Source organism: Triticum dicoccoides, chromosome 4A (genome assembly GCF_002162155.2).
Source record: "Triticum dicoccoides isolate Atlit2015 ecotype Zavitan chromosome 4A, WEW_v2.0, whole genome shotgun sequence".
In the NCBI taxonomy this organism is placed as follows: Eukaryota; Viridiplantae; Streptophyta; class Magnoliopsida; order Poales; family Poaceae; genus Triticum; species Triticum dicoccoides.
Genome location: NC_041386.1, coordinates 70,445,409 through 70,469,290, shown reverse-complemented (window position 1 = coordinate 70,469,290; position 23,882 = coordinate 70,445,409). Strand labels below are relative to the sequence as shown.

The following is a 23,882-nucleotide window of genomic DNA, read 5'->3' as shown; positions in this document are numbered from 1 at the left end:
CCCCCCCCAAAAAAAAAGAAAGATAGAGGCCAAAGAAGCCTACAAAAAAAGAAAAAAAAGAAAAAAAAGAGAAGGGACAATGTTACTATCCTTTTACCACACTTGTGCTTCAGAGTAGCACCATATTCTTCATATAGAGTCTCTTGAGTTATCACTTTCATATACTAGTGGGAATTTTCATTATAGAACTTGGCTTGTATATTCCAACGATGGGCTTCCTCAAATGCCCTAGGTCTTCATGAGCAAGCAAGTTGGATGCACACCCACTTAGTTTTAGTTTGAGCTTTCATACACTTATAGCTCTTAATGCATCCGTTGCATGGCAATCCCTACTCCTCACATTGACATCAATTGATGGGCATCTCCATAGCCCATTGATTAGTCGCGTCGATGTGAGACTTTCTCCTTTTTTGTCTTCTCCACACAACCTCCATCATCATATTCTATTCCACCTATAGTGCTATATCCATGGCTCGCGCTCATGTATTGCGTGAAAGTTGAAAAGGTTTGAGAACATCAAAACTATGAAACAATTGCTTGGCTTGTCATCGGGGTTGTGCATGATTTGAATATTTTATGTGGTGAAGATGGAGCATAGCCAGACCATATGATTTTTTAGGGATAACTTTCTTTGGCCATATTATTTTGAAAAGACATGATTGCTTGGTTAGTATGCTTGAAGTATTATTGTCTTAATGTCAAATGATAGACTATTGCTTTGAATCACCCGTGTCTTAATATTCATGTCATGATTAGATACATGATCAAGATTATGCTAGGTAGCATTCCACATCAAAAATTATCTTTTTTATCATTTACCTACTCGAGGACGAGTAGGAATTAAGCTTGGGGATGCTGATATGTCTCTGTCATATCTATAATTTTTTATTATTCCATGCCAATATTATACAACTTTCCTATACTTTTGGCAACTTTTTATACTATTTTTGGGACTAACATATTGATCCAGTGCCCAGTGCCAGTTCCTGTTTGTTGCATGTTTTTTGTTTCACAGAAAATCCATATCAAATGGAGTCCAAATGGGATAAAAACTGATGGAGATTTTTTTTGGAATATATGTGATTTTTGGAAAGAAGAATCAACGCGAGACGATGCCCGAGGGGGCCACGAGGCAGGGGGCGCACCCTAGGGGGTCAGGAACGCCCTGGGCCCTCGTGGCCACCCTGTAAGGCGGTTGGTTCCCTTCTTTCGCCGCAAGAAGGCCAATATCCGGACAAAAATTGTGTCCAAAATTCAGCCCAATAGGAGTTACGGATCTCCGGGAATTTAAGAAATGGTGAAAGGGCAGAATCAGGAACGCAGAAACAGAGAGAGACAGAGAGACATATCCAATCTCGGAGGGGCTCTCGCCCCTCCCATGCCATGGAGGCCATGGACCAGAGGGGAAACCCTTCTCCCATCTAGGGAGAAGGTCAAGGAAGAAGAAGAAGAAGGGGGGCTCTCTCCCCCTCTCTTCTGGTGGCGCCGGAACGCCGCCGGGGCCATCATCATCACCGCAATCTACACCAACAACTTCACCGCCATCATCACCAACTCTTACCCCCTCTATGCAGCGGTGTAACCCCTCTTTTACCCTCTGTAATCTCTACTTAAACATGGTGCTCAACGCTATATATTATTTCCCAATGATGTATGGCTATCCTATGATGTTTGAGTAGATCCGTTTTGTCCTATGGGTTAATTGATGATCGTGATTGGTTTGAGTTGCATGTTTTATTATTGGTGTTGTCCTATGGTGCTCTCGTGTCACGCAAGCGTGAGGTATCCCCGCTGTAGGGTTTGCAATATGTTCATGATTTGCTTATGGTGGGTGGCGTGAGTGGCTGAAGCACAGACCCGAGTAAGTAGATTGTTTGCGTATGGGAATAAAGAGGACTTGATGCCTTATAATGCTATGGTTGGGTTTTACCTTAATGATTTTTAGTAGTTGTGGATGCTTGCTAGAGTTCCAATCATAAGTGCATATGATCCAAGAAGAGAAAGTATGTTAGCTTATGCCTCTCCCTCAAATAAAATTGCAATAATGATACCGGTCTAGTTATCGATTGCATAGGGACAAATAACTTTCTTGTGTGACAACAAGCTCTCTACTAAACTAACTTAGTTGTGTCTTTATCTAAACAGCCCCTACTTTTTATTTACGTGCTCTTTATTATCTTGCAATCCTATCCAACAACACCTACAAAGTACTTCTAGTTTCATACTTGTTCTAGGTAAAGCGAACGTTAAGCGTGCGTAGAGTTGTATCGATGGTCGATAGAACTTGAGAGAATATTTGTTCTACCTTTAGCTCCTCGTTGGGTTCGAAACTCCTACTTATCGAAAGAGGCTACAATTGATCCCCTATACTTGTGGGTTATCAGAACACCACAACATAATAGTGTGTCCAAACGTTGTAATCATACTTTATTGGATATGGTTCGATCTATGATGTCTCTTACCGATTTACCACTATCATTTTGGGGTTATGCATTAGACACAGCTGCATTCACGTTAAATAGGGCACCATATAAATCCATTGAGATGACACCGTATGAACTATGGTTTGGCAAGAAACCAAAGTTGTCGTTTCTTAAGGTTTGGGGTTGCGATGCTTACGTGAAATTTTTTCAAATTGATAAGCTCGAACCCAAATCATAGTAGTGCGTCTTCATAGGATACCCAAAAGAAACTGTTGGGTACACCTTCTATCACAGATCCGACGGCAAGATATTTTGTTGCTAAGAATGGATCCTTTCTAGAGGAGTTTCTCTCAAAAGAAGTGAGTGGGAGGAAAGTAGAACTTGATGAGGTAATTGTACCTTCTCCCGAATTGGAAAGTAGTTCATCACATAAATCAGTTCCAGTGATTCCTACACCAATTAGTGAGTAAGCTAATGATGATGATCATGAAACTTCAGATCAAGTTACTACCGAACCTCGTAGGTCAGTCAGAGTACGGTCCGCACCAGAGTGGTACGGTAATCCTATCTGGAAGTCATGTTACAAGACCATGACGAACCTATGAACTATGAGGAAGCCATGATGAGCCCAGATTCCGCAAAATGGCTTGAGTCCATGAAATATGAGATGGGATCCATGTATGAGAACGAAGTATGGACTTTGATTGACTTGCCCGATGATCGGTGAGTCAATGAGAATAAATGGATCTTCAAGAGGAAGACGGACACTGATAGTAGTGTTACTATCTACAAAGCTCGAATTGTTGCAAAAAATGTTTTCGACAAGTTCAAGGTGTTGACTACGATGAGATTTTCTCACTCGCATCGATGCTTAAAAGTCTGTCCGAATCATGTTAGTTGTTGCCGCATTTTATGAAATCTGGCAAATGGATGTCAAAATTGCATTCCTTAATGGATTTCTTAAAGAAGAGTTGTATATGATGCAACCAGAAGGTTTTGTCGATCCTAAAGGTGCTAACAAAGTGAGCAAGCTCCAACGATCCATCTATGGACTGGTGCAAGCATCTCGGAGTTGGAATATATGCTTTGATAAAGTGTTCAAAGCATGTGGTTTTATACAGACTTGCGGTGAAGCCTGTATTTACAAGAAAGTGAGTGGGAGCACTACAGCATTTCTGATAAGTATATGTGAATGACATATTGTTGATCAGAAATAATGTAGAATTTTCTGGAAAGCATAAAGGAATGTTTGAAAGGATTTTTTCAAAGAAAGACCTCGGTGAAGCTACTTACATACTGAGCATCAAGATCTATAGAGATAGATCAAGACGCTTGATAAGTTTTTCAATGAGTACATACCTTGACAAGATTTTAAAGTAGTTCAAAATGGAACGGTCAAAGAAAGAGTTCTTGCCTGTGTTACAAGGTGTGAAGTTGAGTAAAGACTCAAAACACGACCATGGTAGAAAATAGAAAGAGAATGAAAAGTCATTCCCTATGCCTCAGTCATAGGTTCTATAAAGTATGCTATGCTGTCTACCAGACCTATTGTATACCTTAGCATGATTTTGGCAAGGGAGTGCAAATAGTGATCTAGGAGTAGATCACCGGACAACGGTCAAAATTATCCTTAGAGGACTAAGGAAATATTTCTCAGTTATGGAGGTGATAAAAGAGTTCGCCGTAAAGAGTTACGTCGATGCAAGATTTTTACATCAATCTAGATGACTCTAAGTCTCGATCTGGATACATATTGAAAGTGGGAGCAATTAGCTAGAGTAGCTTCGTGCAGAGTATTGTAGACATAGAAATTTGTGAAATACATACGAATCTGAATATTGCAGACCCATAGACTAAACTTCTCTCATAAGCAAAACATGATCACTCTTTGGGTGTTAATCACATAGCGATGTGAACTAGATTATTGACTCTAGTAAACCCTTTGGGTATTAGTCACATGGAGATGTGAACTAATCACATAAAGATGTGAACTATTGATGTTAAATCACATGACGATGTGAACTAGATTATTGACTCTAGTGCAGGTGGGAGACTGAAGGAAATATGCCCTAGAGGCAATAATAAAGTTGTTATTTATATTTCCTTATATCATGATAAATGTTTATTATTCATGCTATAATTTTATTAACTGGAAACTTAGTACATGTGTGAATACATAGACAAACTATGCCTATACTTGACTAGCGCGCTGAATCAAAGATGGTTAAGTTTCCTAGCCATAGACATGAGTTGTCATTTGATTAACGGGATCACATCATTAGAGAATGATGTGATTGACTTGACCCATTCCGTTAGCTTAGCACTTGATCGTTTAGTATATTGCTATTGCTTCCTTCATGACTTATACATGTTCCTATGACTATGATATTATGCAACTCCCGGATACCGGAGGAACACTTCGTGTGCTACCAAACGTCACAACGTATCTGGGTGATTATAAAGGTGCTCTACAGGTGTCTCCGATGGTACTTGTTGAGTTGGCATAGATCAAGATTAGGATTTGTCACTCCGATTGTCGGAGAGGTATCTCTGGGCCCTCTCGGTAATGCACATCACTATAAGCCTTGCAAGCATTGTGACTAATGAGTTAGTTGCGGGATGATGTATTACGGAACGAGTAAAGAGATTTGCCGGTAACGAGATTGAACTAGGTATGAGGATACCGACGATCGAATCTCGGACAAGTAACATACCGATGACAAAGGGAACAACGTATGTTGTTATGTGGTTTGACTGATAAAGATCTTCGTAGAATATGTAGGAGCCAATATGAGCGTCCAGGTTCCGTTATTGGTTATTGACCCGAGATGAGTCTCAGTCATGTCTACATAGTTCTCGAACCCATAGTGTCTGCACGCTTAACGTTCTGTGACGATTTGTATTATGAGTTATGTGATTTTATGATTGAAGTTTGTTCGGAGTCCCGGATGAGATCGGGAACATGACGAGAAGTCTCGAAATGGTTGATACGTAAAGATCGATATATTGGAAGGCTATATTCGGAGATCGAAAACGTTCCAAGTGATTCGAGTATTTTTCGGAGCACCGGAGAGTTACGGGAATTCGTATTGGGCCTTAATGGGCCATATGGGAAAGGAAAGAAAGGCCTCAAGGGTGGCCACGCCCCTTCCCCATGGACTGGTCCGAATTGGACTAGGGAAAGGGGGCGCCCCCTTCCTTCCTTCTCCTTCTCCCTTCCCTTTTTCCTATTCCATGTGGGAGGTGGAATCCTACTAGGACTAGGGAGTCCTAGTAGGACTCCACACTTTGGGCGCGCCCTATGAGGGCCGGCCTCCTCCTCCCTTCATCCTTTATATACGTGGCCAGGGGGGCACCCCATACACACACAAGTGATCATTGATCTCTTAGCCGTGTGCGGTGCCCCCCTCCACAATAATCCACCTCGGTCATATCGTAGCGGTGCTTAGGCGAAGCCCTGTTCCGGTAGCATCATCATCACCGTCATCATGCCGCCATGCCGACAAAGCTCTCCCTCGACACTCTACTGGATTATGAGTTCATGGGACGTCACCGAGCCGAACGTGTGCAGATCACGGAGGTGCCGTACTTTCGGTACTAGGATCGGTCGATCATGAAGACGTACGACTACATTAACCACGTTGCCATAATCCTTCTGCTTACGATCTATGAGGGTACATGGACAACACTCTTCCCCTCTCGTTGCTATGCATCACCATGATCTTGCGTATGCGTAGGAAAATCTTTGAAATTACTGCATTCCCCAACACCATCACAGATCCGAAGGCAAGATATTTGTTGCTAAGAATGGATCCTTTCTAAAGAAGGAGTTTCTCTCGAAAGAAGTGAGTGGGAGGAAAGTAGAACTTGATGAGGTAGTTGTAACTTATCTCGAGTTGGAAAGTAGTTCATCACAAAAAGCAGTTCCAGTGATGCCTACACCAATTAGTGAGGAAGTTAATGATGATGATCATGAAACTTCAGATCAAGTTATTACTAGACCTCGTAGGTCGAACAGAGCATGTTCCGCACCATAGTGGTACGGTAATCCTGTCCTGGAAGTCATGTTATTAGATCATGGCAAACCTACGAACTATGAAGAAGCTATGATGAGCCCAAATTCCGACAGATGGCTTGAGGCCATGAAATCTGAGGTAGGATCCATGTATGAGAACAAAGTATGGACTTTGGTGGAATTTCCCTATGATCGGAAAGCCATTGAGAATGAATGGATCTTCAAGAGGAAGATGGACACTGATGGTAGTGTTACTATCTACAAAGCTCGACTTGTCGCAAAAGGTTTTCAACAAGTTCAAGGTGTTGACTATGATGAGATTTTCTCACTCGTAGCGATACTTAAATCTGTCTGAATCATGTTAGCAATTACCACATTTTATGAAATCTGGCAAATGGATATCAAAATTGCATTCCTTATTGGATTTCTTAAATAAGAGTTGTATATGATGCAGCCAAAAGGTTTTGTCGATCCTAAAGGTGCTAACAAAGTGTGCTTACTCCAGCGATCCATCTATGGACCGGTGCAAGCATTTCAGAGTTGGAATATACGCTTTGATAAGGTGATCAAAGCATATGGTTTTATACAGACTTATGGTGAAGCCTGTATTTACAAGAAAGTGAGTGGGAGCTCTGTAACATTTCTAATATTATATGTGGATGACATATTGTTGATTGGAAATGATATGGAATTTCTGGATAGCATAAAATGATACTTGAATAAGAGTTTTTCAATGAAAGACCTCGGTGAAGCTACTTATATATTGGGCATCAAGATCTATAGGGATATATCGAGACGCTTAATAGGACTTTCACAAAGCACATACCTTGACAAGATTTTGAAGAAGTTCAAAATGGATCAGTCAAAGGAGTTCTTGCCTATATTGTAAGGTGTGAAGTTGAGTAAGACTCAAAACCCGACCATGGCAGAAAATAGAAAGAGAATGGAAGTCATTCCCTATGCCTCAGCCATAGGTTCTATAAAGTATACTATGCTGTGTGCTAGACCTATTGTGTACCTTTCCATGAGTTTCCCAAGAGCGTACGATAGTGATCCAGGAGTGGATCACTAGACAGCGGTCAAAGTTATCCTTAGTTACCTAAGAGGACTAAGGAAATATTTCTCGGTTATGGAGGTGATAAAGAGTTCGTCGTAAAGAGTTACGTTGATGCACGCTTTTACACCGATCCGGATGACTCCGAGTCTCAATCTGGATACATATTGAAAGTGGGAGCAATTAGCTAGAGTAGCTCCATGCAGAGCATTGTAGACATAGAAAATTTGCAAAATACACACGGCTTTGGATGTGGCAGACCCGTTGACTAAACTTCTCTCACAAGCAAAACATGATCACACCTTAGTACTCTTTGGGTGTTAATCACATAGCGATGTGAACTAGATTATTGACTCTAGTAAACCCTTTGGGTGTTAGTCACATGGCGATGTGAACTGATCACATAAAGATGTGAACTATTGGTGTTAAATCACATGACAATGTGAACTAGATTATCGACTCTAGTGCAAGTGGGAGACTGAAGGAAATATGCCCTAGAGGCAATAATAAAGTTGTTATTTATATTTCCTTATATCATGATAAATGTTTATTATTCATGCTAGAATTGTATTAACCGGAAACTTGATACATGTGTGAATACATAGACAAAACAAAGTGTCCCTAGTATGCCTCTACTTGACTAGCTCGTTAATCAAAGATGGTTAAGTTTCCTGACCATAGACATGTGTTGTCATTTGATGAACGGGATCACATCATTAGGAGAATGATGTGATGGACAAGACCCATCTATTAGCTTAGCATAATGATCGTTAAGTTTTATTGCTATTGCTTTCTTCATGACTTATACATATTCCTTTGACTATGAGATCATGCAACTCCCGAATACTAGAGGAACACCTTGTGTGCTATCAAATGTCACAACGTAACTGGGTGATTATAAAGATGCTCTACAGGTGTCTCCGAAGGTGTTTGTTGGGTTGGCATAGATCGAGATTAGGATTTGTCACTTTGTGTATCGGAGAGGTATCTCTGGGCCCTCTCGGTAATGCATATCATGATAAGCCTTGCAAGCAATGCGACTAATGAGTTAGTTGCGGGATGATGCATTACGGAACAAGTAAAGAGACTTGCTGGTAACGAGATTGAACTAGGTATGAAGATACCGATGATCGAATTTCGGGCAAGTAACATACCGATGACAAAGGGAATAACGTATGTTGTCATTGCGGTTTGACCTATAAAGATCTTCGTAGAATATGTAGGAACCAATATGAGCATCCAGGTTCCACTGTTGGTTATTGACCGGAGATGTGTCTCGGTCATGTCTGCATAGTTCTCGAACCCGTAGGGTCCGCATGCTTAATGTTCGATGACGATCTGTATTATGAGTTATGTGTTTTGGTGACCGAAGATTGTTAGGAGTCCCGAATGAAATCACGAACATGACGAGGAGTCTCGAAATGGTCGAGAGGTAAAGATTGATATATTGGATGATAATATTCGGACACCAGAATGGTTCCGGAATGTTTCGGGTATTTTTCAGAGTACTGGGAGGTTACCGGAACCCCCCGGGGAAGTAATGGGCCTACATGGGCCATAGGGGAGAGAGTGGGGAGCCCGCAAGTGGTGCCCCCCCCATGGGCTGTCCGAATTGGATAAGGGGAGGGGCGCGTCCCCCTTTCCTTCCCCCTCTCCCTCTCCTTCCCCCTTTCCCCCTTTGAAAGAAGGAAGGGGAGGGGCGACTTGGACTAGGAGTCCTAGTCGGTTTCCCCCCCATGGCGCCCCCTTAGGTCGGCCTCCTCCCCTCCTCCTTTATATATGGGGGCAGGGGGGCACCCCAAATCACATCAATTGTTCTCTTAGCCGTGTGCGGTACCTCCCTCCATAGTTTATTCCTCCGGTCCTATTGTCGTAGTGCTTAGGCGAAGCCCTGCGCGGATCACATCACCATCACCGTCACCACGCCGTCGTGCTGACGAAACTCTCCCTCGACACTTTGCTGGATCAAGAGTTCGAGGGACGTCATCGAGCTGAACGTGTGCTGAACTCGGAGGTGTCGTATGTTCGGTGCTTGATCGATCGGATCGCAAAGACGTTCGACTACATCAACCGCGTTAAGTTAACGCTTCTGCTTTCGGTCTACGAGGGTACATGGACACACTCTCCCCCTCTCGTTGCTATGCATCTCCTAGATAGATCTTGCGTGATCGTAGGATTTTTTTTGAAATTGCATGCTACGTTCCCCAACAATAACTACATAAATATGACATGATATACCAGGGTCTGTAACCATGTGGCCCGTGTGCCGCCTAGCTGATGATTATGTCTACTTGGTGTCAGACATGATATTCGAGGATACTAGCCAATGGAATGTGGAGTTAGTTTTGAGACTCTTCGACTCTTCATTCCTTCTGATGCAGATGCTACACTTAGTATGCCAAAGTCGAGAAGGGGAATATGAGATTTCTGGGTGTGGGAGAAATCATGCCTCTTTTCAACGAGGTCGACATAACATGTGACAATGTAAAAAGAAGCAAGTAAGCGCAGTGAGCCGTCTAGCTCGTCCGGTGGCCGGGAGACTTGAAAACATTTCTAGAGATTACTAGTTCAAGCAAAAATCCATGTATTTTGGCGAAGGGTAATCAAGAACGTGTTACCTTCACATGGGGAGCTGAAGAAGTGACATGTGAGAAAAGGATGGTGTTTGTCGTATGTGCGGGAATGAATTTAATGAGATGGTCACGTGCAATCGTGCGCTTAGATTCTAGGAATTAATAGATGATTTTATTTGGTTTGAAACTTCCAAAACTACACCCGCTGACTTGATCCCGAGATATGCTTGATCCACTTTTTATTAGCAAGGACGAGAGAACCATCACAGTGTTAGTGATGTGGACAATCTAGACAAGTTGAAACAAGTAATTTTAGAAGGATCTAATACACCAACCGCACAAGTTCCATGGAGATCATTGATGAGCTTATCAAGTCGCTAGATCTACCAGTGTTAGATTTGGTGTCCCATCCACAGGTAACGCAAAGGTGGAAACCACTAGAGGAGGGGTGTATTATGATTAATTCAGATGGACCAATTTGCTCGGGGAGGAGATCAGGAGGCGGTGGTGTTGCGGCGTGTGATCACACATGGATTTTTTTAGGGCTGATGTGCTAAACATGAAGACACCCTCATCGCTTACAGTGGAACTAATGGTAGGCCAGGATGCGATGTTAATGTCAATAGTAGTGCTAGAGACTGCCTACGAGATGATGTCTGCCCTAATGGCATGCTGAAGATGACCGATCCATCTGATCACTACTGATTCGTGAGATGAAACTCTATTTCACAAGCTTATAAACTCTATTTCACAAGCTTATAGGGACTCACAGTTCTATTCGTGAGGAGAAGTGCAAATGTTCCGACTCACTTGTGTCTGAAGGAAGCACTTAGTTTACCTAATCATTTTGTTGATTTTGATACAATTCCTGGCTATCTGATTGATGTTGTATAATTAGATATGTGTCCCCTATTTATTAAAGTGCCATGAAGGCGGTTCTAAAAAATCATCGATCCATCACTCGCAAAAAAAACATTGGTCCATGTTGGTGTTTTAGTTGGTGAGATTACATATCAGTTGCTTACAAAATTACATGTTTGTTGAAAAAATAGACGTAATGCAATTCTCGCAAGATAGATAGCGAATCACATGCCTCCAAATACTACATACAATGATTTTCATCCCGTATAAGTTGACTACAATGGAGTCAATGTGTTTTCAGTGAAGGAAATCATTCTTTGGAAGCGATCCTAGCAAAAATGATAATACATGAATAATAATAAATAAACACAACATCTCTATATTTTATCAAAATCCAACCCCCCTTTCCTTCAAAGCCGTATCCGTTTCATGTGAACTTCACACATATAACACAACATTTTACTAAAAAACATCTTTTGGTGACTCACAATGATTGAAACACATTTTATACCACATGATAACATTAGAATGGCTTTGGCGCTATGCAAGTTGATATGTAGGGATGTAATTTATCCATATATCATTTCTTCCTTTTTATTTACCAATGACTTCTTTGGATTTCACGATTCATATTTTCTTTGGAAAATTTTGTCCTTATGATTTTGCCCCTTTGAATCATAGGACTGAAGTTGTCAATCATAGGACCCTAGTTTCATGGGGGACAAAATCAACATGAGCGACATTCCTCCAAAGCTTTATGTTATGAACTATCCAAATTACGGTTATCAAGTTGATGTGTTTTAATATCTTTTAGGAATTTATCGCACATGACATTCCTACCATTTTTCTTATTCCCGTGTTAAATAGAAAGCCCTAACATCCCGCACAACAATCTAAGATGTGATCCACTGGCTGTCTTGAGAAAATAAACCTTTGTATTGTGAAAATAAAATGACACAAGTGTTTATGTTGTCTCCATTTTATACATTCATTGTTTGCCTTCAAGATGGGATCTACTGCTAAACTCATAAACCAAAACTTTGTAATCACCTTTTCTAGGCACATGCGTGCCATTATTTTCCTTGGAGAGACCAAACAATCTGAAAATGCCCTTAAGATTCACGTGGTACTATTCTATTAATTATAGTCAGTTAGTCACATATAATAAATATTTGGCTATTTGTATTGTATCTTATATACCAAGCTTATAAGATTTGATTTATTTCCTTTGAACATCTATATAGTTTGATGCTAAGTTCTAAAAGGATGTAAACTATTTCCATGTTGTCTGGGAGTTTTCCACGTTGTTCTAGTGTATGAATCGACACTAGCTGAATGGGGGATGACACGCTCACATTTACAAGTTTAGTCATTATGAACTTATGATGACACACCATGTGACACCCATCGACTGTGAAACGGGAATTCGGTGTTCCACGAGGACCCAAAGATAAAAACACGTCGCACCACACCAGATTTCGAACGCCTGAACAATGGTAAACCACGGCGGCTGTTTTAACCAGCCCGTCTAAAATCCCGAAACCAGTAGAACGGACCGTGGCGGTTAAAAAACCAGTAGAACGCCTGAACAATCGAACCGCGCGGCCTAGCCTAACCGTGGCGGTTAAAAAACGTACGACGCCGTCGCGTTCCCTCCCCCCTCTTCCTCCTCATCTTCTTCCTTTTACCCCACCCCACCCCCCGCCCCGCCTCACCTCACCTCATCATTCCCCACCTCCCCCCCATCTCGCCCTCTCGCCAGCAAAAACCCCGGTGGCGCGACCACCGCGGCCGATCCGCCCCAGCCCCGGACCCAGCTCCGGCCACGCGCCCCGCCCCCTCGCTCTCCGGCCGCAGGTGTCGCCGCCGGCGTCGGCGGCGGTAGATCGGGCGCGGAGACGTCGTTGCGTGTTGAGGGCCGCGGGGGGACTTGATGGCGGGGGTCGCGGCGGAGACGGCCGTGGCTTCGGCCTCGGGATCGGGGATCTGGTCGCGGCGGCGGGACGAGATCACGTTCGATCGCCTCCAGAAGGTAACGCGGCGTGGGCGTCGATTCCGTACTGTGCCGGGGTTTCATTTGAGATGTGAGAATTGGGGTTCGGCGGTGGCGTCCCTGCGAATCTGTGACTGAGCTGGCTGCCCCGCGTCTGCCTTGGATTGGCTCGGGTTCGGTGTGTAATTCACATAAAAGGCACCGTGTCGGGGAAACCGAGGCGTTTTAGTTGGTGATATCAAAAAGGATTCGCCCCCCTTGGGCCCTCCCTACTAAGCTTAGCTTGCTTGGATTGGATATTTATGTTCCCAGTGAATTATGGTTCTTAGATTCAACAGGATTTCCCATGTGCCCCTGACGAGCATATATGTACCAGTACTAGTTACTCTGTGGGTAGCCAGATTGCATTGACTTTGAGTTGGTGCATTGCTCTTAGGGACTCTAACCCTTGGAGTTGCACATTTGGTTTGGTATGTCTAAATAGGAAAACAGGATTGGGCCTTATTGATACTTGTCATTATGAGTTTGGTTTGGTATGGGTTGAATTGGAGTGGTCAGTCATGGAGTCGTCTCGCAAAGGCTTGAGACACTTGATTTAGAACTGGTTTCGAATTCTTCCTGATTCGAGAAGGATGTAAAGCAATAATTCTGGCATGTCATAATGCTCGATTGAGTTGGGAAAACAAAATTCTGTCAGAACACTTGAGATGTAAACTATTGGCTCAAAACAGGATATATATTTCTTGAAATTTTCATCGAGTTGTGATGAGACTGAGTTCATATCAACTAATCATGCACCTCACTCTCCGATCCCAAGTCTTCATACTTTACATCTTTCACTTCCTTCGATGATAGTAGTAGGATGATAAGCTAGCAAGCACAGCAAGTGGAATTTAGATTGGATATCAAATGGTGATACAGGTAGAATAAATAAGTGTGCTTTGTTTTGTATCTCTGTCGTGGAATATTAATATGCCATGTCATTTATTGTTTTAAATTTGTTTACGTTTCTACAATGACCTTTGATTTTCCGTTACAACTCTCCCGAGGCACCTTGACTTTGCCGCACTCCGCCTTGGTTGAAGCTGTAAATGTGCTCAATTTTCCGTTACAACTCTCCCGAGGCACCTTGACTTTGCCGCACTCCGCCTTGGTTGCAGCTGTAAATGTGCTCAATTTTCCGTTACAACTCTCCCGAGGCACCTTGACTTTGGTGCACTCCGCGTGTCCGTCTTGGTTGGAGCTGTAAATGTGCTGGTGCCGTACTCTTGTGTAAAATCATGATTGATTTCTATTCCATAATAGATTTTTCTTGTCCCCGCGCTTGGAGTATCCACTTTCCTATGTAATGGAAATAAAACCAGAATGTGTATTTTAAGTGGTATCATATTTTTATCTTGGAAAATGAAGTTATGTGAGTTTCAAGATAACTTTTATGACTGTGGATTGAACTTGTTTCAGTTCTGGAATGATTTGCCACCGCAAGCACGGCGGGAGCTTCTAAAATTGGATAAGCAAACCCTCATTGAACAAGCTCGCAAGAATTTCTACTGTTCAAGGTGCAATGGGTTGCTTTTGGAAAATTTCAAGTCACTGCAGCAAGAAGTTTCAGATATTGATTGTCTGAGCTCAAGTGGTGAATCAAAGATTAGGCAGCAAAATGGATCTCAGGATCCATCTGTTCACCCTTGGGGAGGTCTTGCAACAACAAAGGATGGCATCCTTACGCTTATTGACTGCTTTATGAAAGCTAACTCGCTACGGGTGCTCCAGAATGTAAGTGTAAACAATTGTGCCATAACTCGTGGTTCATATTTTATTTTGTTCTCTGCATTGGTGAACTAAGGTTGATAACTATGATATTTTCGTATACTGAATTAGTGATCCTTATTTGTCTGAACTAATCGCTCTTTGTTATATCTGAAGCAATCTCAAATCATGCATGTGGCTGTGGTTTTTACTCACAATATTTAATTCTAGATTAGACATATTTGATCACTCTATTTCCTAATGCACCCGCCATTTGTTTAATCAGGTATTTGACAATGCACGACTGAGAGAAAGGGAACGAGAAATGCTTTATCCTGATGCATGTGGTGGGGGTGGCAGAGGATGGATTAGCCAAGGGATGGCTAGCTATAGCAGGGGGTATGGAACAAGAGAAACATGTGCTCTGCATACTGCCCACCTTTCATGCAATACACTGGTGAATTTCTGGTCAGCATTATGCGACGAAACTAGATCTTCTCTTCTGCGGATGAAGGAGGATGATTTCATTGAAAGACTAATGTTTAGGTGAGCAACCGAGCATAATGGAGAGGCTTTTCGTTTCATGCTAGTTCAAGTTAAAAGACATAAAACACTACTCATCGAACTAGGTATTCAACTTACGGACAAAATAACTGAAACCGAACTCTGCTTATATCCACCATGTGGAAGATGCACTAGAGAACAATCTTAGCAAGTATTTGTAATGTCTTTTTTAGTTCCACTGGATATTTGTATAGATATGGTAAGATCCTGGCGAGTTTTACTGTCGACCGATTGATTCCATTTAAGCCTGCTGGGAGTTGAGTAAATTTGTCCTAAAATGCTGACATTTGTTAGTATTTTCTGTAAGCTGCTAATAGAAGAGTTAACAGTTCAGAAATTTTTATTTAACAGGTTTGATAGCAAGAGATTTTGCCGAGATTGCCGAAGGAATGTTATCCGTGAATTCAAGGAGCTGAAGGAACTGAAACGCATTCGAAGGGAACCTCGCTGCACCAGTTGGTTCTGTGTTGCGGACTATGCATTTCAATGCGAGGTCAGGGTGACTGACTCCTCAATGTTGACCATGCATTAAATTGAGTGGCATTTGGTTAGAATTTCTATGAAGTTAATCTGGTTTCTCTTATTTGCAGGTATTTGAGGATTCCGTCATAGTTGATTGGCGCCAATCTATATCAGAGACAGATGGGTCTTATCATCACTTTGAATGGGCTATTGGGACAGATGAAGGACAATCAGATGTTTTTGGCTTTGAAAATGTTGGGATGAAGACCCAAGTCCAAAGAAGTGGGATTGATCTTGATCAATTTGAAGATTATTTCATAACTCTGAGAGCCTGGAAGCTCGATGGCCGCTATACGGAGATGTGTGTAAAAGCACATGCACTGAAGGGCCAATCTTGTGTTCATCACAGGCTGGTGCTGGGAGATGGCTTTGTGACAATTACAAAGGGTGAAAGTATCAGAAGTTTGTTTGAGCATGCTGAAGAGGCCGAGGAAGAGGATGTACGTGACATATCACTTATGGTTGCTTACATCTTTAGCTAAGATAAGCTTAATTGAGAGCATTTGTAATACTGACTAATGAAAATATGAGCAGGAGGATGATGCCATGGAAAGGGATGAAAATGATCTTGACGGTGATGGCTCTCATCCGCAGAAGCATGCCAAAAGTCCTGAATTGGCAAGAGAATTTCTCTTGGATGCTGCTGCAGTGATATTCAAAGAACAGGTAATTGATTGTCAAAATCGTCTCGAGAGTTATTGGAAGCAGTACTTGTATAATGAATGATTCTGATTGCACAAAGGACAAGAAATATATGTTTACAAATAAATTATGAATAATGTCTACCAAATTAAGGTGTCTTAGCAGTATATTCCAGCTTACTAGTTGATCTTCAGCAAGATACATTATTCCTTGGTTTCAATCTTACAAGGAAACTACAGTAACAGTGTAACACGCCAGTTCTCGTTATTCGTGATATGAAGACTTCTAGTGGTGTATGTCATCTGATTTCTTTACCTCAGTATAGAAGTAATAAATGTGTTCTCTTTCTGTTGATCAATGGATTGTTTTGAGGTGATTGATACGTTGGATTTTTTTTCTTTTGCTTTACTTTTCTTACAAAGATTGAAAACTTTAGTTGCTACTTGGGTTGATACATTTTTTACCTGCCACACACATAGCTTGTGGACAAGCTCTTTTTCTGCCATACTATTGGTGTGACTGTAGTCACCAGCAAGCATTCAGGATTTGTTGAGGAATTAGACACTCATACTCCAAGCATTAATTGTATACTAAATTTTCTTTGCAGGTTGAGAAAGCTTTTAGAGAAGGCGCCGCCCAGCAAAATGCACAAAGTGTCTTTGTGTCTTTGGCACTCAAACTTCTGGAGGAGCGAGTGCATGTAGCATGCAAAGAAATCATTACATTGGAAAAACAGGTATGTGTTATATGTGCAAGTGCAAATAAATTTTGGGGAAGGTAGTTTCATTTGTATTTGTGAATATCAATTTTGTGGACTCCTTGCAGAACAAGCTTCTCGAGGAAGAGGAGAAAGAGAAGCGTGAAGAACAAGAGCGTAGGATGAGGAGGAGAACAAAAGAGAGAGAAAAGAAGCACAGGAGAAAAGAGAGGCTGAAAGAGAAGGAAAGGGACAAGGGGAAAAGAGATGAGTTCAAAACATCAGACGACATTTCATCCTCAACTCTAAGCAACTCCTCGACATGTACTAACGACGAATCAGGAAATACTTTTGGCTCCAGAGCAGCTAGTGAAGAGGAAGATAATTCCACAGCTGTGGCTCTGTGCCACGCTGAGATTGAATCTTCATCCATAGAAATTGATGGACAAAACAATATAGACTGCTGCGATACAGTGACCAAATGTCCTCCAGTTAATAGCAGTGAACCTTTCACATCCCAGCAATCAAAACCATCACGGAGAAATCTGAGGTTGAGAAAGGACGTTCCTCAAGACCACTCCTCTTGTTGGTATGATGACGGCCGAGATGAATCTAGAAGTGTTGGCAATATGCAGTGGCGATCAATGGAAAGGATGAGAAATGGTGATGGAAGTTGTAACTCGGTGTGTAGTACAAATAACAGAACAAGATATAGGCAAGACTACAATTCTTGCAGCTGTGATCATCAGGAAAGTTACAAAACAGAGGACAACTGTTTTTTGCCAACAGCTAGAGCAGGTAGGGAGATGAAGATGGCAAAGAAAACAGGAGTTGATAAGCCTTTAGTGCAGTACCGCCGTGTTGGTAGTACACACGAGAGAAATGCAATTCCAAAACAAGTATGGGAGAGAATGGATACTCGGAAAAAGACTGGCTTAAATGACACAGATAATATGTCAGGATCAGTTGACAATGTCGAGTCACCCAAACCAGTGGAATGTGATACCAGTGGATGTGAAAAGCTTGACACAGGACGTGAACCACTAGACCAAGCTTCTGAAAGGTCCACTGATGTTTGTAAATCAGAAACAGATCAGCCATATGGACAGCGTGAGGAAAATCAATCTGCTTGTTCTGATGGAACTCCTATGACGAATAAACAAAAATGCCACTCAACAAATAATGAAGGTTCTAAGCCAGACGAAGAGCTCATGACGAACTCTGCCAGTTCTGATGGCTCATCTTCATGTATGAGCGAGGCAGATAGAGAAAGCAGTTCAAGCAGTGTGACGTCTTTGAGTGCTCATACTCCAGAATCATCATCATCTGACTCAGAGGAATCTTCGGAGAGAGTCAACATCATTACAGAAGCTCCATCGACAAGAACTGCTTCACGTTCTTTGTTTGAGACGTGTGCAGGAAATGGTTTCAGAGAATACCACCCAAAAGCCACATGCCCGCCTCACAACGACAGATTTGGATTCAGTGTACTCCCCTTCCAGAATCAGTCATCGCATCAGCAGAACATGCATGCAACGCCTGCATATTCACCGACCACAATTGGGCCACATAGTCACTCGTGTGCTGCTCCAACAAATGGATACTTCCAGTATGGTCAGCCACCCAATTTCTTCTCTGGTCCAGTTGGATTCCGAGTACCTGGGAACGGACCTGCTGATTTCTCGGTGCAGTACAACAATGTACATCGCTACCCAGCTCCTGCTTTTAGTTGTATTCACCCAGAGCAAATTCTCAAGACACCGACCAGCTTCAGAGTCATGCCTCCGCCTCCCCTCCCCCCTTACCGACATGGAACAGCGCCAACTGGTGGTCATCCTTATGGAGGCTTGAATCCAGACAGGCTTAATTCCATGTTGAAGCCGATGGGCCCGAAGGATGCTCCAGATGGTAACAAATTGCCTGACAAAAGTGCATCCTTCTCGTTGTTCCAATTCAACCTGCCGATAGCTCCGCAAGGCCCACCGTCACCCAAAGATGGTAAGAGCGGAGAGTCGGTAGCAAGGATGCCGCCATTTGCTCCGGTTCAAGCGCAGCCATGCTCCAGAGAGCAGACAGATGTGAAGGAGTATAATCTGTTCTCCACCGATCAAAGCGGCTATTTCCCTTTATCCCGTTAAAAGCAACACACATGGGGGACGTGCTCTTCTCATTTTTACTGTCTACAACTGTATACGGTGAGTGATTGTATCAACCGAACGAAATAAAGGATGTTTTGAGTGGTTTTTCTGTATGCTTACGTGCCTTCAGTTTTGGACTATAGGGCCGGAACTATATCTTTTATACATTTTTTTCTTATATTTTCCCTTTGTGTGTATGAGAAGATAGTGTATCATGTAGCCTTTTTGATTTATAAACGAGGTAAATTTCCAATTCCTTTTTCGTTCTGCTTCAGTAGTTCCTTTTTCGGAATGCTGAAGCTGTCATGTGAATGAGTTGGTTCCTGTGTTTTTTTTCTCTTTACATTTTTTCCAGCTGTTTTTATCATCGCTTACTTATTCTGCATGGGATGAACTGCTGACCGAGAACTATCCCGGTGATCACCTGGAGCAAGCACAAGCAGCGTTATTAGGGATGTAAATGGGGAAAGTGAACTATCGAGCTAAAACCAACTAAACGGTCCTGCGGTGCTGTTTATTCCGCCATTTACATCCCTAAGCGTTATGCCGGTGACCTTAGAGAAGTCGTTAGATCAGCCCTGTGGCTGTGCCACAATTTGTCTTGGGTATCTCATGTGCTCTGTGGCGCAGAAACGTATGCGCTGCTCACACCATGCTAATCTACACTTTTTTAGACAAAAGGTTCTAGATTAGCCCCGCTTTAATTTAACGAAGCCATCAACCTGGTAGGAATTACAGCACACCAACAGACCACAACGGCCAAACTGATGCAAAGGGGAAAGCTAACAACAAGAAAAACCACCACGAGCATCCAAGAGTAGTCAAAACGACGAACAAAGCTTGAATGGTGATGCACGCCACACATTGGCACTAAAGAAGGTCATGGCAGATGCAGCACAGCATGGCACAACCAATCATCACAAGGGTTTGATTTGAAGATCATGGTGTCTAGAACAGGACACCTTCCTTCTCTAACACTGAAGGGGAACCCTATCCCCTCGCATTGGCTCGAAGGGCGTCGTACTGTTGGAGTATAGAGACGCTCACCTGAGAGCAAGAAGGATGCCAACCTCAAAGCCTGAAGCAGCCTCAGAGCGACCTCGATTCGGGCACACCTGGCCGACAGCACCACTGCTGTCCAAGAACGACCAAGTGGGACTGGAAAGCTTCCAGGAGCAATTGTCGTCGAAGGAGGCAGCAGGGCACCGAGGTGAACGAAGAGCAGCAAGGCAACCGACCACAATGGAAAACTGGGAGCCTTCGGCTTCCGCCACGCCACTGCTGCCGTAAAGGGGAACCCTATTCCCTTCCGGCTTCTGCCCGCATCGAGGATGCCGCACTACTGGAACTGAGCAACGCGAGCCACCACCGGAGAGCGCCATCCATAAACATGCCGACACCTTTTTGCATAGGCACTATGCCGGCTGTGACGATGGAACTGATGAACTAACACAAGCAAAACTGAAGTTGTGGCTCTCTGCACATCTTGCTACTGCAATGCAAGCCTTTGCTCTGTGCGGAGCAGGTAGTAGCAAGGTGCAAGACACAGGGATGGTCTCGGCCAGATAGGTTAGGAAACAGATGCAGAGATAAGTAGATAAACACAAGTAATCTTGCAATTTCCTGCGTATCTATGAACAAGCAGCTCGCTTAAACGTCATGTAGATAATACCAGTCTACGCAATCTGTCTTACAAAAATGTTTCACCCTTGGAACAGAAGAACAGCAAGGTACAGCGATGACTCATCAATGAACTCTGCCATTTCAAACTTGCTCCCATCTGCAGCCTTCTCCAGAGAAGACCTACTGGGCAAGTCCGCGAACACAAGGTCCGGATTCTCCCTGCGGTGTTGCGCCAGGCTCTGCCTACCTTGATCCAAGAAGATGACGACTCTTGCACCTAGGCGAAACGAAAAGAAATCGATCGAATTATAAAACTGAGCACAAAAAAGGTTTTGCATCCCAAAAGTATTTTTTGTGCAGTAAAACACACAAAGCCTTAAGATTTCAAAACTAAGGAGTTGTTTGGTTCGTGATTAAAACAACCTGCAGTACCCTGATAAACGCCTGAACTCGAGGTGTGGCAAGGTTGGGGAGTTTTGACTGGTGTCTTATTTGAATAATAACAAGAATTGCATGCAGACAAATCTTACCAACCTGACTCTTATGTGTGAGGTTGTCACTAGACCGTGAGGCAAATTTATATGACAACGAAGCACAAGATATATTACTAACTGAATTAACACTAATATTACTTGAAGCTTTGACTGAATTCTCAGATGCAAAATATAGTGAACATAATACCATATGCATACTGCAAATCACCTGGAGGGAACTCAAGGTTACCCTTGTTTCCAACTGGAACTCTAAGTTGACTTTGCAGCACAAGATTAATCGAACAGAAGTAGGTGACTGATTTAACTAATGAGCGCTGTGGATCTTGAAGTGGAATGAGCAGCATCTATCAACCAAAATCTGCTACTAACTTAAAGAGTTGCCTAATGACTCAGGGACTAAAATAACAAGAGTATACTACCCTTCTTGAGAAAAAAGGTATGACAACATACTAATGGATAAAGTTAGCGTGCGGTCCAATACATAATATATCTGTTCAATTAAATTCCTTCAATGCTTTCCATGCAAACTAAATTGACAAACCATAAATAGTACTCATTCAACAATTTGCTATCACATCACAATATAGGATACAGTACATAAACAAGTTTATCCAGGCAGTTCATGTAAATGGCAATGCAACATGTTAATTAATAACCCTCCGAAAGAACGCAACATGAGAACCCTGGCGGCCTATGCCAAACAGCCAGCCGAAACGCGTAAGGACTAGGTAGCTCCGATTCTGCCAACGAGCCTCGCAGGAGCCAGGTCGGCCAGGATGCCCATTCTTGTGGGCATGTTGTAATGTTTTTCGCCCGGCCTTCCTCAAATTAACCAGGCAACTCTTTTCTACCTTCTTTTAATGAACCGGAGCCCTAAGGGACACGGCTTCAACAAGAAAACATTGTTGATCTAACAGGCCAATCTGACCATTGAAACCCACCAATTTCTACAAATAATGTGCCTTGTATTGTAAGGTCTAAGCATCACACATACCATCTCAAAAGCAGTACCCATTAGTGAATCAATAAGGACGCAGAGATATGATATCCATCTAGTCATATCGGTACAATTTATGGAAGGAAATGCACAGTAATGTCGTTGATAAACTCAGACTGAAAAACAAGAGACGAAACCAGATAAGGCAGTAGCATTTCAGGAGGTCTCTCACCTTTGCAGCACCTCTTGGCGAGCGACCTAAGCAGCGCCGCCGGCGAGACCCCCATCCCGGGGAAGTAGCACACGAACACCACGTCGAACGCGTCGAACCTCCCCGGCACGGCCTCCACCACGCCGCCTCCCTGGCCCCCTCCCCCTCCCTCCAAATGGAAGCACCTCACCTGGTCGTGCTCCTCCTTGATCCCGCCCAGCACGTACAGCGACTCGTGCGCCGCGACCAGGAGCTCGCAGGGGGACTCGGAGAGGAGGGCGCTCACGAAGGACGCGGTGGGCGTCACGGCCAGCACGCGCGACGCCGGCGAGAGCGCCCCCGCGGCGAGCGCGCGGGGGAGGTGGGAGCCGGAGGCGTTGAGGAAGGACCAGTCCTTCTCTATGATGTCGTCTATGGCAACGCCGTCGGGGACGGCGGCGAGGGGGGCGGCGCAGGAGAGCGCAGGCGCGAGGCTAAGGCGCAGGGGTTTGGGAAATTTGGGGTCGAGGTGCCGCGGTTGGGATTGGGGCTGGGGGGTTGGGCGGAAGAGAGGGCAGAAGGCGAGGGAGAGGGAGGTGGAGGTGGAGGCCATGGCGGGTGGGGGTGGGCGGTGGCGGCCGGAGGATGACGGGGGTGGAAGAAGGCCCGCAGCAACGGAGTACACAGGGGCGTCGGCCGTGCAGTGGGTGTGGGTGTGGGAGCGTCGGAGCGGAGTAGGCACGAGGATTTTGTGGGCCGGGATGGCGAAAGTATGGCTGTTTCGAAAATCACGGCCTCGGTCTAGCCGGCTGCCGCGGTACTATGGGTCATTTCCGTTTCAGCTATATCTTTTTTTTACCCCTAAAAAAAGCTATGTCTTTTTTTTGAAACGTTTCATCTTTTTTTTAAGATCTGTGACCTTTATTAAGTAGCAATGTTTAAGGGGATACAGATAATGTCGGGCAAAACAACAAGCCACACATGGCGCCCGATGGAAAGAGAAGAAGCTGCCTTAGCTAAAGAATGTGCTTCTACATTGTGTTCCAGCTTCTCGTGAATGATCTTGAAGCCTCAGAAGGATTGGCACTGGTGGCTGATGTTGCTCAAGGTCATGGCATACCGACAAGGCGCTGAATTGGCAATGTTGACGACCACTTCTGCATAGTCTGTGGCGATGCAAATCAAACTCAGATGGCGATTAGTGGTCAGTGTTATGGCTTCATTGCATGGCTGAGCTTCCAGTGTCGCCGGATCGACAACGCCAATGTAAACAACCGCGAATGCAACAAAAAATTGCACCTGCTAAAAGAAGGCAGGTGTAGGATTACACGCACCCGCTCCCTCCTCATGCGCATGATTTGGGCCTACCCATGTGCGGGCGCGTTGAGCCCCTTTTTTTGTTTCTTT

General features: G+C 43.6%; 2 protein-coding genes across 2 annotated transcripts; one reads left to right on the top strand and one right to left on the bottom strand.

The window, feature by feature from the left end:
• The first annotated feature begins 12,653 nt into the window (after positions 1–12,653).
• Positions 12,654–19,493, top strand: LOC119285037. The gene is made up of 8 exons (XM_037564235.1): positions 12,654–12,958; positions 14,381–14,695; positions 14,955–15,214; positions 15,584–15,725; positions 15,823–16,194; positions 16,289–16,420; positions 17,004–17,132; positions 17,222–19,493. The coding sequence occupies exons 1-8, from the start codon at positions 12,860–12,862 to the stop codon at positions 19,229–19,231; spliced, it is 3,459 nt and encodes a 1,152-aa protein (XP_037420132.1). The 5' UTR covers positions 12,654–12,859; the 3' UTR covers positions 19,232–19,493.
• Positions 19,494–20,823: 1,330 nt separating this feature from the next.
• LOC119285036 lies at positions 20,824–23,160 on the bottom strand. Its single transcript, XM_037564233.1, has 2 exons — positions 22,518–23,160; positions 20,824–21,131 (listed from the first exon to the last, which is right to left on the bottom strand). The coding sequence occupies exons 1-2, from the start codon at positions 23,086–23,088 to the stop codon at positions 20,935–20,937; spliced, it is 768 nt and encodes a 255-aa protein (XP_037420130.1). The 5' UTR covers positions 23,089–23,160; the 3' UTR covers positions 20,824–20,934.
• Between the last annotated feature and the right edge of the window lie 722 nt (positions 23,161–23,882).